The 24339-nt window shown below is 43.2% G+C and overlaps 2 protein-coding genes across 3 annotated transcripts in view; one reads left to right on the plus strand and one right to left on the minus strand.

Moving 5' to 3' along the window:
* usp47 (ubiquitin specific peptidase 47) overlaps positions 1-18647 on the plus strand; it is a 29590-nt gene extending 10943 nt beyond the window's left edge. For both annotated transcript variants that reach the window (XM_079998026.1, XM_079998027.1), the window contains 21 exons: positions 705-854; positions 1286-1381; positions 1486-1638; positions 1766-1924; positions 3840-3971; positions 4138-4214; positions 4495-4550; positions 4888-5000; positions 10011-10118; positions 10269-10476; positions 10655-10770; positions 10909-11028; positions 12141-12954; positions 13324-13499; positions 13602-13682; positions 13948-14063; positions 16354-16472; positions 16579-16709; positions 17070-17117; positions 17220-17350; positions 18351-18647. In XM_079998026.1, the coding sequence (XP_079854152.1) occupies positions 705-854; positions 1286-1381; positions 1486-1638; positions 1766-1924; positions 3840-3971; positions 4138-4214; positions 4495-4550; positions 4888-5000; positions 10011-10118; positions 10269-10476; positions 10655-10770; positions 10909-11028; positions 12141-12954; positions 13324-13499; positions 13602-13682; positions 13948-14063; positions 16354-16472; positions 16579-16709; positions 17070-17117; positions 17220-17350; positions 18351-18525 (3279 nt within the window). In that variant the 3' untranslated portion in view covers positions 18526-18647. The remainder of the gene's footprint in view (positions 1-704; positions 855-1285; positions 1382-1485; positions 1639-1765; positions 1925-3839; positions 3972-4137; positions 4215-4494; positions 4551-4887; positions 5001-10010; positions 10119-10268; positions 10477-10654; positions 10771-10908; positions 11029-12140; positions 12955-13323; positions 13500-13601; positions 13683-13947; positions 14064-16353; positions 16473-16578; positions 16710-17069; positions 17118-17219; positions 17351-18350) is intronic.
* A 3215-nt stretch (positions 18648-21862) lies between these two features.
* The window catches only part of dkk3a (dickkopf WNT signaling pathway inhibitor 3a), a gene marked incomplete at both ends in the record, with an annotated part of 4299 nt that continues 1822 nt past the window's right edge, over positions 21863-24339 (minus strand). The window contains 7 exons of the mRNA XM_079997273.1: positions 21863-21950; positions 22054-22210; positions 22394-22538; positions 23230-23322; positions 23870-23953; positions 24047-24136; positions 24311-24339. The exon at positions 24311-24339 is cut by the window's right edge and continues 236 nt beyond it. Of these exons, the coding sequence (XP_079853399.1) occupies positions 21863-21950; positions 22054-22210; positions 22394-22538; positions 23230-23322; positions 23870-23953; positions 24047-24136; positions 24311-24339 (686 nt within the window). The remainder of the gene's footprint in view (positions 21951-22053; positions 22211-22393; positions 22539-23229; positions 23323-23869; positions 23954-24046; positions 24137-24310) is intronic.

The following is a 24339-nucleotide window of genomic DNA, read 5'->3' on the forward strand; positions in this document are numbered from 1 at the left end:
AATATTCGGTTTACAATCAACTCAGGATGGTTAAATTTATTTTCCGGGCGGTGGTGGAAAGAAATTTAGCCTGGAGCCCTGCTGAGACGTCCGTAAACTTCTATGCTGTCATTTATACATTCAGTTCTTCCGGTACTTAAAGATGGTTAAAATAAGGAGAGAACAAAAGCCAACACCATGTTTAAGCTTTAGGCCTATAAGCTGCAGGCAAAAAACAAGTAAACTGAGCCTTAGCAAGTTTGAACATGTTAAGAAGCTTGAACTTAAAACGCAAAAAAACATTAAAACACAAAATCATGTTTTACAGTCGTTAAAATGTTTGTATGCTTCCCACAATGTGCTTAGTCTGGTCTCAATTTCAACAATTCACGTTCAACCTCATGCATTTAGGAAACAAGGTCGAAATTGTTCTGGCATCTAGTGGTTTATGTCTTACCCTGTGGCACATTCTGACCTGTGTGAGACTCTATGCTAAAATACACTTGCTTTGCCAGCCTTAATGCCCTATATCCACAAGTTGAATTTTCTAATGTGTATGGTTGGTAGAGACGGGCTGAAATCAACGTTTGAAATCTTGAAGTACTGTCTCAACCTTTTTTTTTTTTTTTTTTTTTTTTAAATCACAAGTAAACGTGTTGAAAAGGTTTCTGCGTGTTTGTGATCGCACGTGTCCCAAACTGACTCTCATGCATTCTTGCCCTCAGGCTGACCTGATAAACCAGCTGTACCAGGGAAAGCTGAAGGACTATGTCCGCTGTCTGGAGTGTGGCAATGAGAGCTGGAGGAACGACACTTACCTGGACATCCCACTTGTCATCAGACCCTTTGGAGCCAGCCAGGCTTTTGGCAGTGTGGTAAGTTTCACTGAAAGTGAATCTGAACCTGCCGTTATCTCTGCGCTTGCATCCAGGGGTGGGTGATATATGGATATTATGTTGATATGAGACTTTTTATTTTTATTTAATTTTTTTTTATTTTAGATTTGTCAATCATAATGCTATAGTGAAGTGTTGTTTTTAAGGCTGCATCTCAGTAAAAGTAAAGACATTTTCTGAACTCCATAGACTGTTCTAGCTGTTATAACCACTCATAATATACTGCACACATTAAAAAAAGACTGTTCCTGTTGTGTGTAAATATCTTATGAAAGCAGCGCAATACCCCAATAATTAATTATCAAATCAGATTTGGCCCAGCCCCTCTTGCAACTCAATTTACAGCCCTGCGTGGTTGACATCATTATGCACCACAGCTAATGGTCTGTAATCCAATCTTGCCATCACAGGAAGAAGCTTTGCAGGCGTTCATCCAGCCAGAAACTCTGGATGGGCCCAACCAGTACTTCTGCGAGCGCTGCATGAAAAAATGTGATGCTCGTAAGGTGAGCAAACTGGAAAATGTAACATGTAAACCAAACCTCAACAGGCCGGGCAACCTGCAAGCAGATGGTCCGTAGCCTTACTTCCCTGCGCCCTTCCTCCGCAGGGGCTGAGGTTCCTGCACTTCCCCTACCTGCTGACGCTACAGCTGAAACGTTTTGACTTCGATTACACCACTATGCATCGGATAAAGCTCAACGACCGCATGATCTTCCCAGAGGAGCTGGATATGAGTCCCTTCATCGACGTGGAAGATGAGGTGTGAACAGGAATGATTTATTTGATGATACTTAAGGCCAGATGGAAATTTGCTTCGCGTTGATTGAAACAAAGTCAGTTATTCGTAATTAGAATTTGAACCATTTTCTTCTGTTCTCCACATCTAGAAGTCCCCTCAAACAGAGAGCTGCACTGACAGTGGGGCAGAAAATGAAGGCAGTTGCCACAGCGACCAGATGAGCAATGATTTCTCCACTGACGACTGCGTTGATGAGGGCATCTGCTTGGACAGCACTGGCAGCACCGAGCGGGTGCTGAAGCCAAAGGTAACCAACCAGCTGCAACATAACACACATAATCATCGTTTAACACACAACAAATATAAATGTTTATGAAAATATATTCATGAGTATGTTTAAACTAGGTTAAGTTCAGCCTGTCTTCTGCCACTTCTGCCATTCAATTTCAAGTTGCCATCTGTAGAACGAGTACATATTGGATTGGAGCTGAATGAAGTATTTAACACAAGTCTGTGAAATAAGCCTAAGATGAAGCAAGTTGCTAGTTTAATTTGTACTGGGGATATGCTTTTTAAAATAAAGTTTCTTACATTAGCATTTACATTTATTCCCTTACATGAGGGGAGTAATAGTAGTTGCTAAGTTTGCAATTTCATTGAATCCATTAAATGTTAAAATGTATAAGCCCTAACTTACTGTTTTCCAGTGGTAGTTGCTTGCATCCAGATTGAAGCACAGCACTGCCTTCATATTTTGTATTTGGATCTTCCTGTACTAATGTGAATTGTTCCCATATGGCAGACCTTTTTTTATTTTATTTTCTATTGTTCCTTCTCAAAGGGGATCTTAAGGGGTCTCCAAAACATGTTTTTGAAGTTTCTTGCTGAAAATACCTCTCAGATTATGCATTAGAGCCATTCTAAAATGCCTCTAAACTCTCCTGTTTCTCAAGGGGCTGTTTGTGTGTGTGGTTTTAAATGTAAATGAGCTGCCACTACGGTTGGGCGGTTACGGTGATTGATTTCTTCTTTTTGTGGATTTCTCCAGACGGGGAGAAAAGCACCAGACGTGGTTAAGGCGGCGACACCCAATACTAGTTCCTGTTCGCGCACGCTTTTAATTGCGCTTTACATGTCATTTATTTAGCAAAATAAAACAACAAAAATCGCCCAAATAATGGCCTAAAAACCGGTTGCTGATATATTCTTCCAATCGCCCAGGTCTTGCTGCCAGGCCCCTAATTCTGTGAGCCAATGGTGTTTGAGCTTTACTCCGGTTTCTGTTCATCTTATCAGTCCACCAAATTTTGTTTCTGAACAAATTTGAGACGAGTAATAAGCAATCCGGTTGGTGAATCTCTGCCTAATTTAAAGCTTTGTTTGGAATTTTTCTTGCTGACAGTGCACCAGGACAGCGCATCTGGAACACCGGACTGGGGAGTTTTTTGTTTCATATAAATGTCGGAAAATGTAATAAAGAAATGCATCTACAATAAAATCACTATTTTTATTGGTTTTGTTTAGAGAAACGCACAGCGGATCGCACACCGCAGCCTACAGTCATCCAAGTCCCTCGTGTACTTTCTTTTTTTTTATTAGCAAAACACAGCAGAATTCCTTTTTCAATTCCTACATTTCCCTTGTCTGCAGTTTCTTCATGGACAGTTGGAGTTAATTCCTCTTTCTTTTAAAAGATTTGTGCTGGTCTCTGCAGCCAACAGAGATTTCCCATGCTCAGCTCTTAGCTTCGATGCTACCCGGCCGGTGGCGCTCCAGCCTTCGGTGGAGTTACTAACATGGGGGGCGGTTCTAATTCTACTGAAGCCCCCCACTTGACGTTCGAATCAGAATGACTTATTTCACTGTATGTTTTCAGAAATAGAAAGCTCACAAAAAACTGACTGGGTTGTCTTATTTCACAGATTGTGTGTTAGTAGGCCCATCAGAGACCCAAATGTATAGGCACAAGCCCTGAAAAAGTGAGTTTTTTTTATAATAGGTCCCCTTTAACTATCTCTTATTTCTTACCGCGCATCTTATGCAACTTTGCTACAGCAGATTCTAAAAGCCTCCTCTGGAGTTTATAATGTCGAGCAGGATTTAAACTGTCTCTCCCATTCCTATTCATCACTCCTCTTAGAATATCCTTAGAAGGGGCCAACAGGCTACTTGGATTGCTTTGCCTTAATACAGAGTAAGGGTTTCTTCTGTCTCCTCTCTAGAGTATGCTGACTTTTGAGCTGTTCTCCGTCATGGTTCATTCGGGGAGTGCTGCGGGTGGCCACTACTATGCCTGCATTAAATCCTTCAGTGATGGCCAGTGGTACAGTTTCAACGACCAACACGTTAGCAAGGTCCGTCTCATCAAACAAATATTTTCCATACAATAACTATTAGAATAAACAACCTAATGGCTGATTTTTTGTTGTTATTTAATACAAAGCAGTTTATAGAGGTAACTGGATATAAATAGTTATAACTCTCTTACAGTGTCGTTACTTTGTTGTCTTTCCGCTGTAGATCACCCAGGAAGACATCAGGAAAACGTATGGAGGGTCCTCGGGGAGCAGAGGCTATTACTCCAGTGCCTTTGCTAGGTCGGTTTCAATTCCCTTCACCCATCTACAAACCACATAAAATGGAAATTGGAAAAGCAATAAACTTGAAGCAGTTTTGTTTGTGTACAAAATATAAATAGGAAAGTTATTCGATGGAGAACCAAGCTCCATTGAGAAACTGTTTTATACAACAGTCTATTTTCATGTGCGTGCATGAGAAATACACAACCAGTCATAGGACTAATAAGCAAACCTTGTCTATCTATCCATCTTACAAAAGCAGTGAACAAAATTGTGTCATTTTTTCTTTTCCCCACAGCTCTACCAATGCATATATGCTGATTTATAGGTTAAAGGATCCTTCAAGAAATGCAAGTAAGGGAAAGCTTGTGTATGTCTGAAATTATGGCGACAATGGCATGAAGATGACCTAGAATGCTTCAAATGGTTGATTTGATATGTTTTTAATCTTTAGAATTTACACAGCACTAACAAAATAAGATGATGCATATATTTAGACCATGGCATTTAATGACATGGGACAAGTAGATAGATAAGCCTCCATTGCAGAACAGCCTGTGCTGGTCAATATTTTGATCGCAGACCATTGTGTATGAATTATTGTTTGAAGTTTTTTAATTTCATAGCTTTGAATTAATTGTCTGAGTTGGTTCCTTTTTGGTGTCTAATGTCTGTTTTGCGACGTTTGCAGAGTATTTGGATGTGGAGGACTTCCCAGAGCACATTAAACGTTTGGTCCAGAAAGAGAAGGAGTCTGAGGAGCAGGAAAAGAGACAGAGGGAGATTGAACGCAACACATGCAAGGTAGCTGCATATGGACAAACATCTTAATAAATGATACAAAAAACATGTACAAATGACCAAACTCGATACAAGCGATAACTTCTCGAACTCAAAGCTGTCTTAAAGGTGACCTCCATCCAGGTCATAATAATAATAATATAATTACTAATATAATAATTATAATAACTAATAATATTCGCACATTGTGCTAGTGCGTACCTATCACTGTCATAGCGGAGCGTCGATCGTGATGAAAAATTTGACTCTTTTTGAGACTTGGTTCTTGACCAGTCAAATGAGTCGTTCGATTTGATTCACTTGGTTTAACGCACAAAAGTGAGAAGTGTCATGGCCGACTCTTCTCACTTTCATGCAAGTGAATTATTTGTGACCCATCACAGACTTTAGGTACATTTGGTGGCTTTTGACCTTTTTTTTCCGCATAATTTGAAAGTGAAGAATCAGAGCTTCAAAACAAGGTGTCACTTGTGCAAATCAAGCAAATATCTTTATCCTATGACTTGTTGATAACAAGGGTGTGGCAGACTGTGTTTCTGAGATAACCACCTTCAATGTTTTCCCTCACACTTGGCTTCATTCAGCCAGCTCCCAGAATGCAAATGGACACATAAGACAGGTGAAACTGGATCCTCGTCTTGTTTATGGAAGTGACGTCAGCATCACTTCTTCATTGGTAGACTTTGGTACACGCCCCCTACACAATAATGTCTCCGTGTGTGAGTAAAAGTAGTACGATTTAAAGGTTGAACTCTATCAAAACGGTTTCACATTGTGACTTCACATCACATGGAATATGGAGGAATGATCTTCACCTGGACAGTCGCTTTAAAGGAAATGATCGATTGGCGTTGTTCAGACGACGGTTTATTCAGGACACATACAAGCTTATACAATCATGGTTCACATTATGACATGGGAAGACGTTCTTCACAATGTGACGGGCGATAGCGTGACTGGAGCTGGTTTTAACTAGTTTCAACGGGAGTTGTCTATTGTGATGACCGTACAGAGTATGCAGAGTACGTGTGTTCATCCAGCCAGAAACACAACTGTGTAACACAACTGTGTTTGATAAGATGATCATACAATAATACAGTATTGTAGCAAATATATTGTAACAGCACTTAAATTGGAATAGACTTTATTTGAAGTTTGAACTGGACATTTCCATGTTAGTTCTATGTTGTCCTACTAAAACAGTGAGAGTCACATGTTTTATACTGGAACTTGGTGACAGTCCCATATTCTTAGTATAAGAACTCAGTAACAATTTCATGTTCTATTATTTTTCCATAGTGAATAATTAACAATAACATTGTCAAAATCAGCAAACTCACTATTGTGTTAACTGAAGTAGTCTGTATGAGCAGCTGTCCAATCACGTGAGCACCCACACCCTTGCAATGAACTGCTCTTTAGACAGTCTATTGCTGGGTAATGTTATATTCCTTAACACTGCACCAAAAACCCAGTAACACCCGCTAACATCTGGCATTTGTCATTAGTGGGAAAGGTTACACCCAGATTTCATACCCAGGACAAATGGCTTTGCAATAGTCCCAGGTATTTATTTGCTTTGACTCCGATCGGCTGTGTTAATTTTCGCGTGTTGAAGTTCCTGACGTTGGCGAGTAAATAAACAGGAATATCTGTGTATCATTTCATATCAGATTTAGAATCCTATATCAAAATCAGAAGTTATTGACTTTTTTTCCCCGTGTGCAAGACCCAACATTTTTTTTATTATCATAAATATATATTTTGGGCATTTTTATGCTTTACTTGATAGTGAGCCGAGAAAGGGGAGGTAGGGGACATAGAGAGGGGGGATGATATGCAGCAAATGGCCTCGTGCCGGAATTGAACCCGGTTCGCTGCGGTAAGGACGCAGCCTTGAAATGGTGTGCTCTACCCTGTTAGCCACCAGGGCGCCCTCATGAAATTTTTGAGTGTGGGAGCTGCTCTGTGGGGACGCTTTGATCACACCCCCCCCAGGCTCCGAGCCACTTCAGCAACGCCCCAAGCCGGCCTCCGAACCGGAGGAGTGTCTCTACTCCCCACCGCCGAAAGGACCAGCATCGGGCACTACCGGTGAACGGGTGCAGTCATGGATGCTCCATGCTGTTTCTACTTTTTTCTCCCAGTCACACTGGAACCATGACACGTCCCTTTTCCAGCGTGTTCGCACCAGAGAAAAAAAAAAAAGAAAGGCATACTCGTCCATTCTGGCAATAGGAAGAACGTCATTCGCCTATTTTTAGCAGGTTTACCGACATTTAAAAACTCTGGTATACCCACTAATTCTGGTGTAAAACGTTATGAGAGACATTGAAAATGAGAAAATTGATTGTATGCAAACCAGGGTGAATACTTACATTTTCATTTAAGTCCTGTAGAATTTCTATTTCAATCTTCCTGTTTAAAAATGTAAATGTATGTATGTATGTATCTCTATACATGCATACAAAAGGCATACATACTGTACCATGAGGTCAAATGAAACCACTTGGAATGACATGATGGATGTTTGTCAAAAATGCTGAAATGAGTGTTACACTTATGATAAGTGATAAGTACTACACTCACTCCATCATTAATATTGATTTTGCTCAGGGTTTTCCAGAATTACCCTTTATGATAAATCATCCAGGCACCATAAAGAAATCAGGACAGAACTATATTTGTCAAGACACCCTGCTCATTTGCCCTATTTTGTACTATATGCTCAATATATCATTATGTACTATATAAAAAATATTATTTTATGGCCAGTTCAATTTTGTAGCTCCCCCTTGTGCCGACAGCTCTGACACCAAGACGTCAGTAGCAGATCCTTTATGTCCTGTAAGTCGTGAGGTGCGGCCCCCATGGATCAGGGTTGTTGTTCTTGCACATCCCACAGATGCTCGATGGGATCAGACCCTAACCCCGACCATCCACATGATGTAGAAGAAAACCTTATTCATCAGACCAGGCCACCTTCTTCCGTTGCTCCATGGTCCAGTTCTGAAGCTCATGTGACCATTGTAGCTGCGGTGGACAGGGGTCAGCATGGGCACTCTGACCAGTCTGCGGCTATGCAGCCCCATACATAGCAAGCTGTGATGCACTGTGTGTTCAGACACCTTTCTATCATAGCAGCATTAACTTTTTCAGCAGTAGGATCGGACCGGACGGACTAGCCTTCGCTCCCCACGCGCATCAATGAGCCTTGGGCACCCATGACTCTGTTGCCGGTTCACTGGTTGTCCTTCCTTGGACCACTTTTGGTAGGTAGTAACCACTGCGTACCGGGAACACCCCACAAGACCTGTCGTTTTGCAAATGCTCTGACCCAGTCGTCTAGCCATCACAACTTGGTCCTTGTCAAAGTTGCTCAGATCCTTACGTCCCTTTTCCTGCTTCCAACACATCAACTTCGAGGACGGACTGTTCACTTGCTGCCTAATATATCCCACCCCTTGACAGGTGCCATTGGAACTAGATGAGCAATGTTATTCACTTTACCTGTCAGTGGTTTTAATGTGTGTGTGTGTGTGTGTATGTGTATGTGTACAGTGGGGCAAAAAAGTATTTAGTCAGCCACCAATTGTGCAAGTTCTCCCACTTTAAAAGATGAGAGAGGCCTGTTATTTTCATCATAGGTATATGATATATTCACAAGGTTTTCACACACTGTTGCTGGCATTTTGGCCCATTCCTCCATGCAGATCTCCTCTAGAACAGTGATGTTTTGGGGCTGTCGCTGGGCAACACGGACTTTCAACTCCCTCCAAAGATTTTCTATGGGGTTGAGATCTGGAGACTGGCTAGGCCACTCCAGGACCTTGAAATGCTTCTTACGAAGCCACTCCTTCGTTGCCCGGGCAGTGTGTTTGGGATCATTGTCATGCTGAAAGACCCAGCCACGTTTCATCTTCAATGCCCTTGCTGATGGAAGGAGGTTTTCACTCAAAATCTCACGATACATGGCCCCATTCATTCTTTCCTTTACACGGATCAGTTGTCCTGGTCCCTTTGCAGAAAAACAGCCCCAAAGCATGATGTTTCCACCCCCATGCTTCACAGTAGGTATAGTGTTCTTTTGATGCAACTCAGCTTTCTTTCTCCTCCAAACACGACCAGTTGAGTTTTTACCAAAAAGTTCTATTTTGGTTTCATCTGACCAGATGACATTCTCCCAGTCCTCTTCTGGATCACCCAAATGCTCTCTAGCAAACTTCAGATGGGCCTGGACATGTACTGGCTTAAGCAGGGGGACACGTCTGGCACTGCAGGATTTGAGTCCCTGGCGGCGTAGTGTGTTACTGATGGTAGCCTTTGTTACTTTGGTCCCAGCTGTCTGCAGGTCATTCACTAGGTCCCCCCGTGTGGTTCTGGGATGTTAGCTCACCCTTCTTGTGATCATTTTGACCCCACGGGGTGAGATCTTGCGTAGAGCCCCAGATCGAGGGAGATTATCAGTGGTCTTGTATGTCTTCCATTTTCTAATAATTGCTCCCACAGTTTATTTCTTCACAACAAGCTGCATACCTATTGCAGATTCAGTCTTCCCAGCCTGGTGCAGGTCTACAATTTTGTTTCTGGTGTCCTTTGACAGCTCTTTGGTCTTGGCCATAGTGGAGTTTGGAGTGACCGTTTGAGGTTGTGGACAGGTGTCTTTTATACTGATAACGAGTTCAAACAGGTGCCATTAATACAGGTAATGAGTGGAGGACAGAGGAGCCTCTTAAAGAAAAAGTTACAGGTCTGTGAAAGCCAGAAATCTTGACCAAATACTTATTTTACCGAGGAATTTACCAATTAATTCATTAAAAATCCTACAATGTGATTTCCTGGATTCTTTCCCCCCATTCTATCGCTCAAAGTCGAAGTGTACCTATGATGAAAATTACAGGCCTCTCTCATGTGTGTGTGTGTGTTTCTAAACTGTAGCTGATATGGGAAAAAACTGTACTTATTATATGCTTACCTTTCTCTTTGGTGTTTTTTTTGTTTTGTTTTTTTCAGATCAAGTTGTTCTGCATGCATCCAGTCAGGATGATGATGATGATGGAAAACAAGCTGGAGGTGCACAAGGATAAAACACTGAGAGAAGCAACAGAAATGGCCTACAAGGTAGGCTACTTGGAATGGAGGATAGCACTGATAAGGATCCTGCAAGTGCAACTTTTATTAACAAAATAGCTTTTGTGTATTAGGTAATGTAGGTACTGGTCTTTTCTGTATGAATAAAAAAACAACCATTTTGTACCTTCTACAACTTAGCTGATGGATCTCGAGGGAGTTGTTCCCCTGGACTGCTGTCGCTTGGTGAAGTATGATGAGTTCCACGAGTATCTTGAACGCTCCTACGAGGGCGAAGAGGACACACCAATGGGACTTCTGCTCGGAGGAGTCAAGTCGTCATACATGTTCGACCTTCTGCTGGAGACACGCAGACCTGAGCAAGTATTCCAGCCCTACAAGCCAGGAGGTCAGTAGTGTGTAACTGAGTTGCCTTCAAACTCTTTAGGTGTGAGAATACTTGAGAATTTAAAATAATAATTTTGTATGTTGAGCTGTGATTTGAAGATCTATGACCACTAATGGGACCAATTATTTTTCCCGGTATCATCTCGATGGCCCGCACGTGTTGTGCCGCCGTTCCACAGAAGTGATGGTGAAAGTTCATGTTGTGGATCTGAAGAGTGAAACGATCGCTCCTTCCATAAGTGTTCGAGCGTATCTGAACCAGAGTATCACTGAATTCAAACAGCTCATTTCACAGGTAGGTTGTTTTCATGACACTCTCCCTGTAATACCTCACTGGAGACTGCCTGTGCTTTAAACCCTCATCATGTCAACTGTGAGAGCATGAGATCCGATGCTGTCTGATTTTTTCCTGATGTAAGCATGTCTTGCCCAGGCTACAGAGCTGTCTGCAGAATCCATGCGTGTTGTTCTGGAACGCTGCTATAACGATCTCCGGCTCCTCTACGTCCCAAACAAGACGCTGAAAGCTGAGGGCTTCTTCAGAAGTAACAAGGTACTGATAATGAGAGCACCACCGATATATTGGTTTGGCCGAAGTCGGCCATTATTTGACTTTTTTGACCACATCGGGATCAGCAGTTATGCAGCCGATCTGTCCTGATTTTTAAATAAGAAAATAAAAACTAAATCAGCCTTATTTTACATATTCTTATATATTTTACTAATATTTTACTTATCGTTTTACATTCATGTTTCATGTATGCACCGACCACCAAGACAAATTCCTTGTTCATTTAAACTTACTTGGCAATAAAGATTGATTATTTGTTTTATATCGCTTACATTTTGTGAATATCAAAATGTTTTTGTTCTGTTTATTTGTATTTATTTGTTTGCTTATAAGTTAAATGTTCTCAAATATAGAAACTTTAATAAAATATAGGTTGGAAATGTTTATTTATTTATTTATTTTGCGCCTATGACAAAATATCGGTCAAAACATCGGTAACCAGTGGGCTAGGACTCTTCAAAATCGGGATCGGCATTGGACCCAAATATCTGGCATTGGTGGGGCTCTACTGCTATTGTTGTTTCCTTTTCAAGTCTTAAAGTGGTAATCTTTTAAGGTCCTCTGTTTTGGGTGGATTACACTTCCCAAGTCACAGTATTCTATTTGAAACAGCAACAGGCTTTACTCTCGTCTTTGCTCATTGCCATTTCATTTTCTTCTGATCAATAGATTATTATTATTATTATTATTATTATTATTATTATTATTATTATTTTCTTCACTTGATATGTTGGGGTAATTTTTTAATTCAGGGACACTGTTCTATTTGTGAATGATCATCCATATTGACTGTTTGCCTATATGCTGGTTTACAAATTCCCCACGGCTGCCTTTCACTTTTTGTGCATACCCGATCTTTTCATTCTTGCTGTTGAATGCCGCCCCCGTGACCGACAGTGGAGACAGCATCTAGAAGAGCACATGCATAACACAAATTAATTGAATGGCTGTTATTATAATCTAAAACTTCATCTTATAAAGTACCAGCTAAATAAAGTATTAGATATGGGATGTAACACAAAATAATCTTACAGATTACCACTTTGAGTTGAGCTTGAATTATGACCTGTGCTTCCTGGTTCTCATCTTCATAGGTTTTTGTTGAGAGTTCTGAATCTTCGGATCAACAGCTCACGTTCACAGATTCTCTCTTGTGGAAATTGCTGGATCGTCACGGCAACACAATTCGGCTGGCACTGCTGCTGCCCGAGCAGTCGCCTGGCACCTTGGCCAATAGAACTGTTTGCCAAAAAGCAGGCGGCGAACCCGATGCGACCTTTGACGGGTCAAAGGCCAACAGGAAGTCCGTCGAGGCGATCCTGGAGGAGAGCACGGAGAAGCTGAAAAACCTGTCTCTGCAGCAGAACCGCGGCTCCATCACCAGCGACAGCCGGAAGAGCTCCGACGCCAGCGACTTTGAGCACATCGAGTCCCCCGCCCGTGACCCGGACTCCGCCTCCTCCGCGTGCGCGGCGGCGGACAACAGAGAGCTGGAGAACCGGATCGGAGGGATGGAGCCGAGCGCTTCCGCCGGCGGGGGGGCCGCCTCCTCGGACCCTGAGAACCAGTTGGCGTGCGAGGAGCGCTCGGACTCTGAGGCCCACAACGACCGCAGCACCAGCTCGGTGGACAGCGACATCCTGAGCTCCAGCCACAGCAGCGACACGCTGTGCAACGCCGACAGCGCCCCTGTCCACCTGGCCAACGGCCTGGATTCGCACAGCATCACTAGCAGCCGGCGCTCCAAGGCCCATGAGGGCAAGAAGGAAACGTGGGACACGGCTGAGGAGGACTCCGGAACCGACAGCGAGTATGACGAGAACGGAAAGACCAAGACGGAAGCTCAGTATCTGTACTTCAGAGCAGACGCTGCTGCTCAGGACGACTCTTCTGGGGATGCACAGAAATGTACGGCACCTTCTTTTAATGTTGCACAGAAAAAACATGATATAAGAAAACTTCTTTCTGCAGAAATAAAAAGATAAGATAATACTTAATTGATCCTTGGGGGGGAATTTTAGGTGTTGCAGCAGCAGAAGTTGAAAGCATAGTGCAAATCAAAAAAAATAAAAAATGTGATTTTCATCTTCTCAGGCATGAGTTGTACCGTGCATTAAAACACCACAGTGGTTATGATTGGAGGACAGCCAGATGAATCTTGATGAACGCTTGAGATGAATTAACAGAATGACCCGATCTGACAAAAGTGATGTAAGGTGCAAGTAAAAAGGGCTTTTTAATGAAGTCTCTTTCTAAGTCCTCTATCCTGTGCCTCAGGTTTAGTCGTCCACGTGGATAAGAGAATAACGCTGGCAGCTTTCAAGCAGAACTTGGAGCCCTTCGTGGGAGTCAGCTCCACCCAGTTCAAGGTGTTTCGGGTGTATGCCAACAACCAAGAGTTTGAGAGCGTACGGCTCAACGAAACCCTCTCATCCTTCTCGGACGATAACAAGGTCCGTACCTAGTTTTTGAATAGAGCGGATTTGTTTTTGGTTGTGTTTCTCTGCATCAACAATGCCTTGATGGTAGATATGTTGTTCCTCCCCACTTCACAGATAACTATCCGTCTTGGAAGAGCACTGAAAAAGGGGGAATACAGAGTTAAAGTGTACCAACTACTAGTGAATGAACCAGAGGTAAGATCTCCAGCTGGTGAGCGTGAATGACATCTTTGTAATGCCGGTTTTTGGGTTTTGTGGGGTCTTTGCGAAATATAGAAAAACACATTTTCCTCACATGAGTTGAACGTGAATATCTAACTTCAGTCCATTTTGAAATTCTACCAAATGATTGGTCCTCGGACAATGTTGGGCTTAGGACTTGATAACAAGTGAAATTATAGTGGCAAATATTTTGTTTGCGAACATTAACCCTGCTTGTTTCCTCCAACGTGTTTTCCAGCCCTGCAAGTTCCTGGTCGACACGGTGTTTGCTAAAGGCATGACCGTGAGGCAGTCCAAAGAGGAGCTGCTGCCACAGCTCAAAGAGCAGTGCAAGCTGGACCTCAGCATCGACAGGTGAGCACTGCATGCTGGAAAGGGGAACGATCAACGCCATGCCACTGGTACTGGCAAGAGCTCACCATTCCATTTCAATACAGAGGCTCACGGTTGATGGGGTGGGTTCCCGATACCGTTTGTGACAGTGACTGGTAATTTTGTGTTTCAAGAGGGCCAAGGTCATTTTTTACATTTTTTTTTTTTTTTTTAAACAGATTACAAAGGTGCCGCACGGTTGTAAGATTTCAAATGGTGTGTCATACATTGAAATCTGAATCTTATTTGAAAAAAGATATGCTTATTTGAATGTTGGTACTATTATTATGTAACTTCCAAACATTCCCGTTTCCTGCCTTTATTGTTTTATAACAATGGTAGTTTTAAGAAAGTGGCACTTTTCAGTTCTTTTCCTTTTCAAACCTATCACCAGACAACATTTCCCAGAATGCAAATGAAGGAGGTCCTACGCCGCTATTTTCATTCTGGGAAGTGGTGTTTTTTGGGGGCACCCCTCCTCCCATTGCCTCGCGCTGCCGGCGTGTATCCCTGTCCTCACAATCCACAACAACATGGAGACGATATGTTTTGATGGAGATGTGAAATTTCCTGCTTTGGTGTTTATTTGTGCTCATTTCTTTAAAAAAAAATATTATGACAGTGACGTCAGCTCTTGTTCTTCTTCGTGTCTTTTTGAGCCTTTTGTCTTCGGCGCAACATTATTATTATTATTATTATTATTATTATTATTAAGTCTTATTAATAATAATAATAATAATAATAATAATATATTTTTTTACCATGTGAAGAATACCCATAGTAGTCCAGGTTAATTTATAACCTTATATCAAAACGGTTTCACTTGACACAACTGACTTGACATCACACGGAATAGAGAAGGATTATCTTGATCTGCATGTGTGCATCAAAAGAACCTTATGATCGCTGTCTGTGCTGTTGTTCCGGGTTCAACAATGGGTGAGTAACTCCAGAACTCAGTTTTGAAAATAAGCTGAGAGATAGGAAAAAAAGAAACTCAAGGAACATACAGGAACATTGGGGCAATTTGAATGCCCGATAGACCTTCCCGTCAACGAAAACAAAACGTACATTTCATCATTGCTTTTATTATCAAAGATCTATTGACAAAGCAGGAAGTGTTGTGGCAGACGATAGTGCTGCGAGTCGTGTATGTTGTTCTGTGAAACTTTGGTTGATCATAGATGAACAGAAACAAGCATGAGTTTTGTGTTTATGGGAGGGTATTCAGCCCAAACTCTGGAACAACAGCGAGTGAAACCAAAGATGCAAACGTCTCACCACGCCCACACGATGCGGCCCAGACGAGGCAAAAACAATCTTAACTTTGGTGACAAACTAAGTATTTAATGATCCTAAAACTCTTGTTTGTTATATTGAGTGGGTTCTTCAACATTTAAACTTTCGTAATATGAAAAAAAAAGAAAAACACATTAAAATAAAAACGTTGATTTGTGGGGCTTCGAGTTGTCACATTTTTTTCGAGTTTTGTATCGATATATTGACATTTTATACATAATGAGAATTTCTATTAAATGTATTCACCATCTGATGTGCATTACAATAATTCACAGAACAAATTCAGTCTAACACAGAATTGTAATATTTAATTCATGTGTGACTATGGTGGTATTTTATTTGGAGTGGAAAATGCTAATATAACAAATGTATCAATATTACAATTTTTGAATTAAATTTAGAAATCCAAACAATATATAAAAATGTTATCGAAGTATTGTTTTTGTTTTAACCGAGCCCTATTATTTATTATCCGTATATCAGGGATGCCACGGTGAGGAATGTTTCCCACGGGTTAATAAACTCAGGACAACATCGGTGTTACCACTTTTGTAGCGTCAGACCAAGTATTGATAACACGCTTAGTATTAGATTTTTTTTCAAATTTGATGAATGTCTGCGCTGATAAGCGAAAATTTAATAAATGGGTTTTATTTCTATCTTAAAAATAATAATTAATGTCATTGGTGTACGCCCGAACACCATGTAACACCGGTAACAACGATAACTGCAGCAACCCTTATGTGTACATATATACATTATTATTCATTGAATGTATACTGTACATTTTATTTAAAACACATAATTATCGTCATTTAATACAACTGTAAAACTGTTGATATCTATACTCACAGATTCTCCGTTTGGCTTCCCTCATCTGAGCAATGTATTGTTTGAGACAGAAAGTGTTATTTTCGGATATTGATGAATAGGTGGGTTTTGTTGAGTGTGTGATCTCTCCGCGCATGCCCAGGTTCCGTCTGCGGAAGAAGACGTGGAAGAACCCGGGCACAGTCTTTTTGGACTACCACATCTACGAGGAAGATATCAACATCTCCTCCAACTGGGAGGTCTTCCTCGAGGTCCTCCACGGTAATGCCCGTTTGGCATTCCCTCCGTAGGGATTAGAGGTGTTTTCATCCTTACGGTTGAACTTTCCTATTCGGGGGTTTAACTCCTGGTTCCCGGTTTCTCCCAGAACCGGAGAAGATGAAGTCGATGTCGCAGCTGGCTGTTCTCACCAGACGCTGGAGCCCGGCGAAGATGAAGCTAGAGCCCTTCAGGGAAGTGGTCCTGGAAAGCAGCAGTGTTGAGGAACTCAAGGAAAAGGTTTGTTCCCATGTTTGCTTCATGGAGAACTTGCCATTGCTTCTTTCGAGGACGGATCTGCAGAGCTAGGCCTTGATATTCTGATGGATTATGTTATCATGTTTACTTGAATAAATATTGAAACAGATCTCTTAATGCAAACTTATTTTTAGTCAAACTTCTGAAGCTCATAGATGCCTAAATAAATACATTGAAATGTATTTTATTTAAAGCATATGTACTATTATTTATATACTACTATGTGAAATCAAACTTTTTTTTTTGGTTATATTGATATATTTGAGAGATGAAATGCATTAATTGTTTATTTTTAATGACATGAGTATTTGGTGACCTATGTTTCATCCTGTGTTGATGTAGCTCAGTGAAATAAGCGGTATACCTCTGGAGGATCTGGAGTTTGCCAAGGTGGGCAAGTGTTCCTTAAGCATCACTATTGTTTTGACCTGTAGTGCTTTACTTGTCGGTGTGAGCGAGGTGATAAAACCCATTTCTGTCTTTGTCATCCAGGGGAGAGGAACATTTCCATGTGATATCTCTGTGTTGGAGATCCACCAGGACTTGGACTGGAATCCCAAGGTGTCAACACTCAACGTGTGGCCTCTTTACATCTGTGATGATGGAGCTGTGGTCTTCTACAGGTGAAAATGCTAAACCATACTTCTGTTTTTGGTTCAAGCCTTTGTCACAACATTTGACGGGCATTAAACGATAGGTTCCCCATTTTCTTTCAACGCAGGCCCTGTGACAATGTTGGCTCCATACATTTATCTGTTGATAAAAGTTTGACTGTTCACAGCACAACTTCGCAGACCTCTTTATTATTAAGAAACATACAACTCTACTGCAGCTTCCCACTGTGCTTAAATGCAGTGTGGCAACCCTAAGCCTTAAAAATAAACCCAAAAAAAACAAAACCTGTTGAACTTCCTTTTCAGAAATGATCACATTATGATCAGACAGTTGTTTTATTGACTCTTTTGCACTTGTATGTCTACACTCACTAACTTGAGACTCTAGAAACGGGAAGTTGCGCCGCTTCCAATGACAACCGTTTGGAGCCAAACTTTACGATTTGTACTTAGTGCGCCAATGGGGGGGGGGGGGGGGGGGGAAGTGGTGTTTAATGGTACTTAAATCGTGTTAAAAACACAGTAACTAGAATGCAAAATTTCTGTTTTCAAAAAACAGATTTAATATGATTTAAAATAAGGCTGAAAATGTTGAGTTTATGCGGGATGAGAATGCCTAATTTCTCACTAGTAAAGCGTTCAGTAAGGTGGTGTTTTGAACAGTTATAAATTATGGGAACCCACATTTTTAATAAGACCTAGGTTGAATAATGGCAAACCTATCCTTTGAGAAAGTAAACTGCTTAAGTGAACCGACACGAATGTGCCAAATCTGCCTCAATGAACTGAATGAACTAAGATTTGTAATGTATTACGGTATCACTTAACCGTAACATCTGGTGTTTTGGGTGGAGACAGACTTTATGTTCAATCGGCTTGTGGTAAACAAGATTACCCCTGGTCACCACAGTCGTTATTATTAAAAGTAGACAACGTGCAGAGCAGAGCCGAATTCTGTAGAGACACACCACCGTTTCGGTGTAATTATACATCGTTGTACGTTTTCCAGGGACAGCACAGAGGAACCCATGGAGCTGTCTGAAGACGAGCGCAACGAGCTGATGAAGAAGGAGAGCAGCCGCCTGCTGAAGACCGGACACCGCGTCAGCTACTCCCCCCGAAAGGAGAAAGCCCTGAAGATCTACCTAGACGGAGGCCCCGCTAAGGACCCAGGGCAGGACTGAAGCACACACACACACACACACACACACACACACACACACACACACACACACACACACACACACACACACGCACACACACCGCTGATCCTGGGCGTTTGGATTGCCTGCTTGCTGCAATGTAGTACGGCTGGGCCCGGGGGCGGGGGGAGGGAGGGGGAGGTGAGGGGGGAAAGGGAGGGGAGGGCAGGGGAGGGCGGGGGGGGCTCCTAAACTGGCTTCCAGTTCAAGCAGTGCTGTGCAACTGATCCCGACACCCTCCACTCTGAGCCCACAGGGGAGACGTCACCGGCTCGGAAATCATTTTGTGCACTATAGGGTAATGTACTGTAAAGTTTAAAGGGAAGTACAGAAGCTGTTTAATAAAGATAAGAATTACTGTATAGACAAACCAGTTCCAGACTTGATGTACGGACGATAGAGCAGTGGAAAGTGGAGAGGAAGAAAAGCGTCTGTCTGTTTCTGTCCCCTGTGTCCTCATCGGAGGACTTTGTCTCTCACTTTCCTTTCCGTCACTGGGTGTTTTGTTTTTTTTCTTCTTGATTTGGGCACTAGTGTTTGTTTGTGGCCATCTGTGAACATATTCTAAGTGCACATGATTAAATCTCCTCAGCACCCATGTACCTTGTTCATCTCTTCTAGTGATTATTAAAATCAACAGTGTCCATGTACAGACTGGAGGCGAAAGTGGCACAAATCTAACTTTAGAGCGGTGTGAACAGAACTGAAACCCATGGCAACAGATCTTTGTTTTGTGATTGGAGCGACTTTGGCCTCCATTCGGATTGCAGGCCTTTGTTCAATTCCACTTGTTGCTTTTTGTTGTTTTTTTCCCCGTCAAACCCGGCGCACTTTTTTTTGAATGACAGCCATTTGCAGTATCCACAGAAACTGATCCCAAGACAATCAGCATCAACAAAAAAAGCCAAGTACCTCTCCACAAGACGTTGAAAAGGAAAAAGTAAAATAAACTTTACTGTATTTTCATCTGTCAAGTCAGCCTGAGGTTGCGTGGTGAGCAGCGGCTCCGGAGCCGCATGTGAAAAACCCAAGTTGTGATTGCTCTGCTAGCTGTCGTCTGAATGGAGCCTCTGATTGTTCCTAGATGTGATACATAGATAACAAGCCCTGCAATCTGAAGCTGACCTGTCAGCATGAAATAAGTGGATTGATTCTTTTTTATTTTTATTTTTTTTAACAAAGATCTGTGAATCATCAATTAGCAGCAATAGCTGTTTAAAATGCCAGAGGCGTCCATCTTCCCTATTTCTGCTTTCCAAACCTGATTTTTATTTTTATTTCTTTACAGTCTTGGACTCCGATGTCAGATTGTGGAAGTTAGGGCAGCAGTCTCGCTCAGTTCCATGTCTACACTTTATGTGGCATCATTTGCCAGTACAAAAGTGCAGGTTGTTGCAGGATCAGTTTCTGATGCCCTGCAGGCTGAACAACGATTAAAAAAAGAAAAATATGGGGTGAACAATGTAGCTCTTGATTCTTTGAGCCGAACCTGGCTTGATAAGCAGCGTGGAACTTCATGCGTTTTCAAGTGAGATTCACACAATTTTAACTTGGTTACCCTCTGCTTTTTCTTCCCCTCAATAATTTCTCACTTTTTTAGTGTTTTCTGCCCCTCTCAACTTAGTTGAAGCTACGCCTCCCCTTGTAACTTCCAACATAATACACTGCTACATAGATGAATGGTCCGCCGCCACCAGGGGCAACAAAGCAAAGTAGTCTATGTAGGGGAAAAAAAAAAAAAAAAGTATTTTATTGTAAATTATTGGTTTGCTCTTTGCTCCAGACTTAATGCTCTCATTAGGTATCTTGAGAGAACTCTGGCAGACGTGGTCTGTTTAAACCATTTTAAAGTTGAATTCAGCTGTTTTTGTTTCCCTGTTTTCCCTGTCGTTCCATGTGGACGAGATGCGTACCTCTAGACTGTGTGTGTGTGTGTGTGTGTGTGTGTGTGTGTGTGTGTGTGTGTGTGTGTGTGTGTGTGTGTGTGTGTGTGTGTGTGTGTGTGTGTGTGTGTGTGTGTGTGTGTGTGTGTGTGGATGGCAGCCTCCAGAGGCTGCTGTGTGGGGAGAGGTGTGTTGTGGTGCTTCTACCTGCTGCTGTTTGAATAGACTGACCCCAGAGGGCGTAGCCCATCGGACCTGCTTCATTTTGGGAGTCCCCCTCCCCGACGCTGCCACCAGCCCCGCCGACATCCGGAGAAAATCTATTATTTTTTTTTTTTGTTGTTGTTTTTCTTTCTTTCGTTGTTAATGTTAATTTCTTTAAAGGTTTAAAATCCTGTGTGAACATAGTTTAAGATGATTTTAGAATTGAATTAAAAAAAAAAAAGAAAAAAAAAAAAAAGAAATGCTTTTTTCATAACTGGAGTGATCTGTCGATGTAAATTAAAAATTCTGAAATAACTAAAGTTTGGAGATGATGTGTCTGAGCCAATACGATACACTTGTAAAAGAATGTCTCGGTGTTATAAACAATCTTTATTTTCGTTCTTAAGGCAGGAGTTGGACAAGCCTGTAAGTGCAAACGATGCTTGTGCCGATGAAAATATATTGTTCTTAAGGCTTTATGAATAGTCAGGCATTCCATCCAGACGGCTTTTTACATGATCTCAATGGGGAGACAGTGCATAAGCAATATAAAGCTGACACTGAGACACAAGCACAATCTCAGAATCGACCAAAATAACATGACACAACAGCAGATAACAAGACAAAGTGAACTTGGGGACGTTCGGTGAATCCAGGGTGCTTACAGAAATGTCAATGGGAAGTGACTCGAGCGTTTGCGCTCATCACTCCCAATATTCCAAAGCCTTGTTTTCTCAGACCTTGCACTGGAGTGAGGAGCAGTTCAGCTCCGATGCCAAACTCAAAACTAATCCTGAAAAGTAATTCTGACAGTTGTGAGATGCCCCGCTTGAAAGTTTTGAAGACGAAAGCGATCGTCTGGTATTATGTCAATATTTTTTTCGCGCGGCACAGTCATTCGTTTGGTTGTCTAAAGCCAAACGTTGATACAATTTGATTCCTAGTTTCTCAAACCGCACAATTAGTACGCGGACCGTAAACACAAGCTGCACGTTGAAAAGGTTCTCCAATATTTCAGTAGTTACATTTGAAATAGCTCCAAGGGAAGCATTCCAAGAAAGCCACGGTTTGCATTTTGAGCAATTTGACATGAGCACATAATATATACTTAGCACTAAGTAATGACCAGAAGCGTGATCCAAAGTATGGATCTGGAGTATAAGGGGGTGTGGCCAGAGAAACCTAGATGTCTTGAGCTGGATAAAGACCGACGTCGAGCAAGACCATGTAGTCTAGACTATGTAGTCTATCTCTGAATAAAGTGTGTCTGCCAGGTCCTCTTCACTTGAATTCTGTCCCATAAGGCACAAGGAACCTCGCCTGGCCAAAAGGAAAAGCACAGAATATTAGCAAAAGTGTCACATGATGGGTCAAAGCGTAGAAAATACGTCGCGTTCTTGTGGAACCCGGGCGCCGCGCTCACCCGAGGGGCTGACACTGTAGGTTCCCGGCGCAGGGGCAGTGTTCCCTGGGACTGTCCGCGTCCACGTCCCACGACAGCAGCTCCATCAGGTGGTTGGAGGGACTGAAGCAGCGCTCGCGCTCGATGGGCCTCGCGGAGCAGACCGGGAACAGCAGGGCTGGACCCCCGCCGTGAGCAGACAGACGGGGGTGGGTGGAAAGCGGCACACAGACGCTCATTCCCCTCCTTGTCCATGCGTGTTACAACTCGGGCAAAGCAGGGAGGGGGAACGAGCAGACCGACAAAACGAATGGGAAAAGGGGAAGAGCAACCTCTTGCCCTCCTCCGGGCGGAGCGGTACCTTTGTGGAAGGCGCAGCACAGGTCGGCGCTGCAGTCGCTCTGGTACTGGCAGATGCTCCCGGCCTCGCCCTTCGTGGCGTTTTGGCCGCACTGACCCCAGATGCACAGCTCACCATCGCAGCACTCCTCATCCTTGGTACAGCGCTGGGATGAAACAGGAAAATGAGCGTCGGTTACACGTTGGCCGTGAGCAGTCGAACAGGAAAGTAATAATCACGGAGTTTCCCTTTGCGTTCAGGTTGTACCGGTTGATGGAATTTTTTTTTTTTTTGACAACACACGGGGTTTGCCCAACCATTATTATTCTGCTGTGCACCTCTGACCGGAACTCTCTTGGTCCCTGGGTGCGTGCGGCACGGTATTATGGGTTATGATCGCCCGCTCTAGTTGAACCTTTTCTAATACGTGAAATGCAAAGCGTCGGCACTTAACCTTGACACATTTCGTCCTCTGACGTGGAGCCCCCCTCATCACTAATACCGCTCAAATTACACTTGCGTGGACACTGCAATGCAGTTGAACCTGAAAGGCCAGCCGCACCGCTTCCACTCTGTGCCTGCGTGCGTGTCTCAGTAAGTGAGTCACGGAAAGGCGGAGAGAATAGGGGATGTGGAATTTGACGGTTGCTATGGACTCTGGTCGCTGCCTTTTTTTTTTTTTTTTTTTTTTTTTTTTTGGAGGTTCTCCTCCGTCCGATTGCAATGTAGAGAACTCTAAAATGCCGACCGACATTCGCTGCCGATTGCGAGTGGCCACCCCCCCCCCCGTCACGGCGACCCCCCCCCCTTCCTTGTATGCATATCCGACCTTTAACCCTGCAGCGCGGGCCACCTACCACGTCGACGGCTTTGCAGGCCAGACACTTGGACCTGTGCGTCTGGTAGAGACAGTAGGTCCCCTTCGCACAGTCCTCAGCGATGATGCACTCCTAAAATCCCAGAGGGAGGGAGAGAGAGAGAGAGAGAGAGAGCAACGCTGCTTCGACGTGTGACACAGTGACAGACGGTCTGCGTGCGTGGAGATCATTTAGGGTCAAGGGATACCTCTGGTCTTTTCTATTCCTTCCGTCTTCCTGGGATCGACAAAGGGCACAAAGTACATTTTGTCTCGACGGTGTCCCGGTGTCAAAGCAAACACGAAATGCCTGCGCGACCCCCGCCCCCTCCACCCCCGCGCCCGGATGTGGAAGCGGAGAACGCCGCCTCAGAGGAGATACGATCACTCCCTGGGGGTAGATGCGGGCGTTGGGAGCCACCGAGCGCGTTTGGACCGACGCAGACGTGGGTCGTGCCAAATCAGCAGTCGCTGCCATGCATTATTAATGGATGGGATGGAGCTTTCCAACGCTGCACCCGTTCCTCCCGCCTGATAGAAAATAAACGTCCGATTGTGTGATTTGCTAAATTATTCCGCATGCGGTTCCCTTTCTGGAACAAATCCAATTGCTCACTGAAGCCCGAGTAACGGTCACTCACGTTGTCATCGCTTTCCTTTGCGGGAGGCAGGATGGCGTTGGCGTCGAGGTGGGTGTCCGCCTCCTCTGCCGTGCCGTTTGTGCCCTGCGAGCGGGGCGTTCAAGCCCGGGGGGGGAAAACAGGTTTATTTTCTGTTTCATTTGAGCGTTCTGAATACAATAAAGAAGCATAACATACTGGGCCAGCCGCCTTCTTTTCAGAGCCAGTGGCGTTCTGACTTGATGTGAGGTCCCGGGGCTCGGGTCTATGCGGGTCACTCTCGTTGACCTAGAAAGGTGGGATTGTTTTTCGTCGCTTTCCATTTGTACATATTTATATTTAGAACGTGACAACTTTCCTTGAAAGCCATTTATAACCGTCGAAGGGTAAAAACTCCAACACGGTTGAGTTATAATGTGGAGCTGATCTTAGATAATCGCACAACCTCCTCTCCTTACTTACTTGGTGGGCTGGTTCCTCCGGTTCCTGCC

Source organism: Zeus faber (assembly GCF_960531495.2).
Source record: "Zeus faber genome assembly, chromosome: 3".
NCBI classification, from domain to species: domain Eukaryota; kingdom Metazoa; phylum Chordata; class Actinopteri; order Zeiformes; family Zeidae; genus Zeus; species Zeus faber.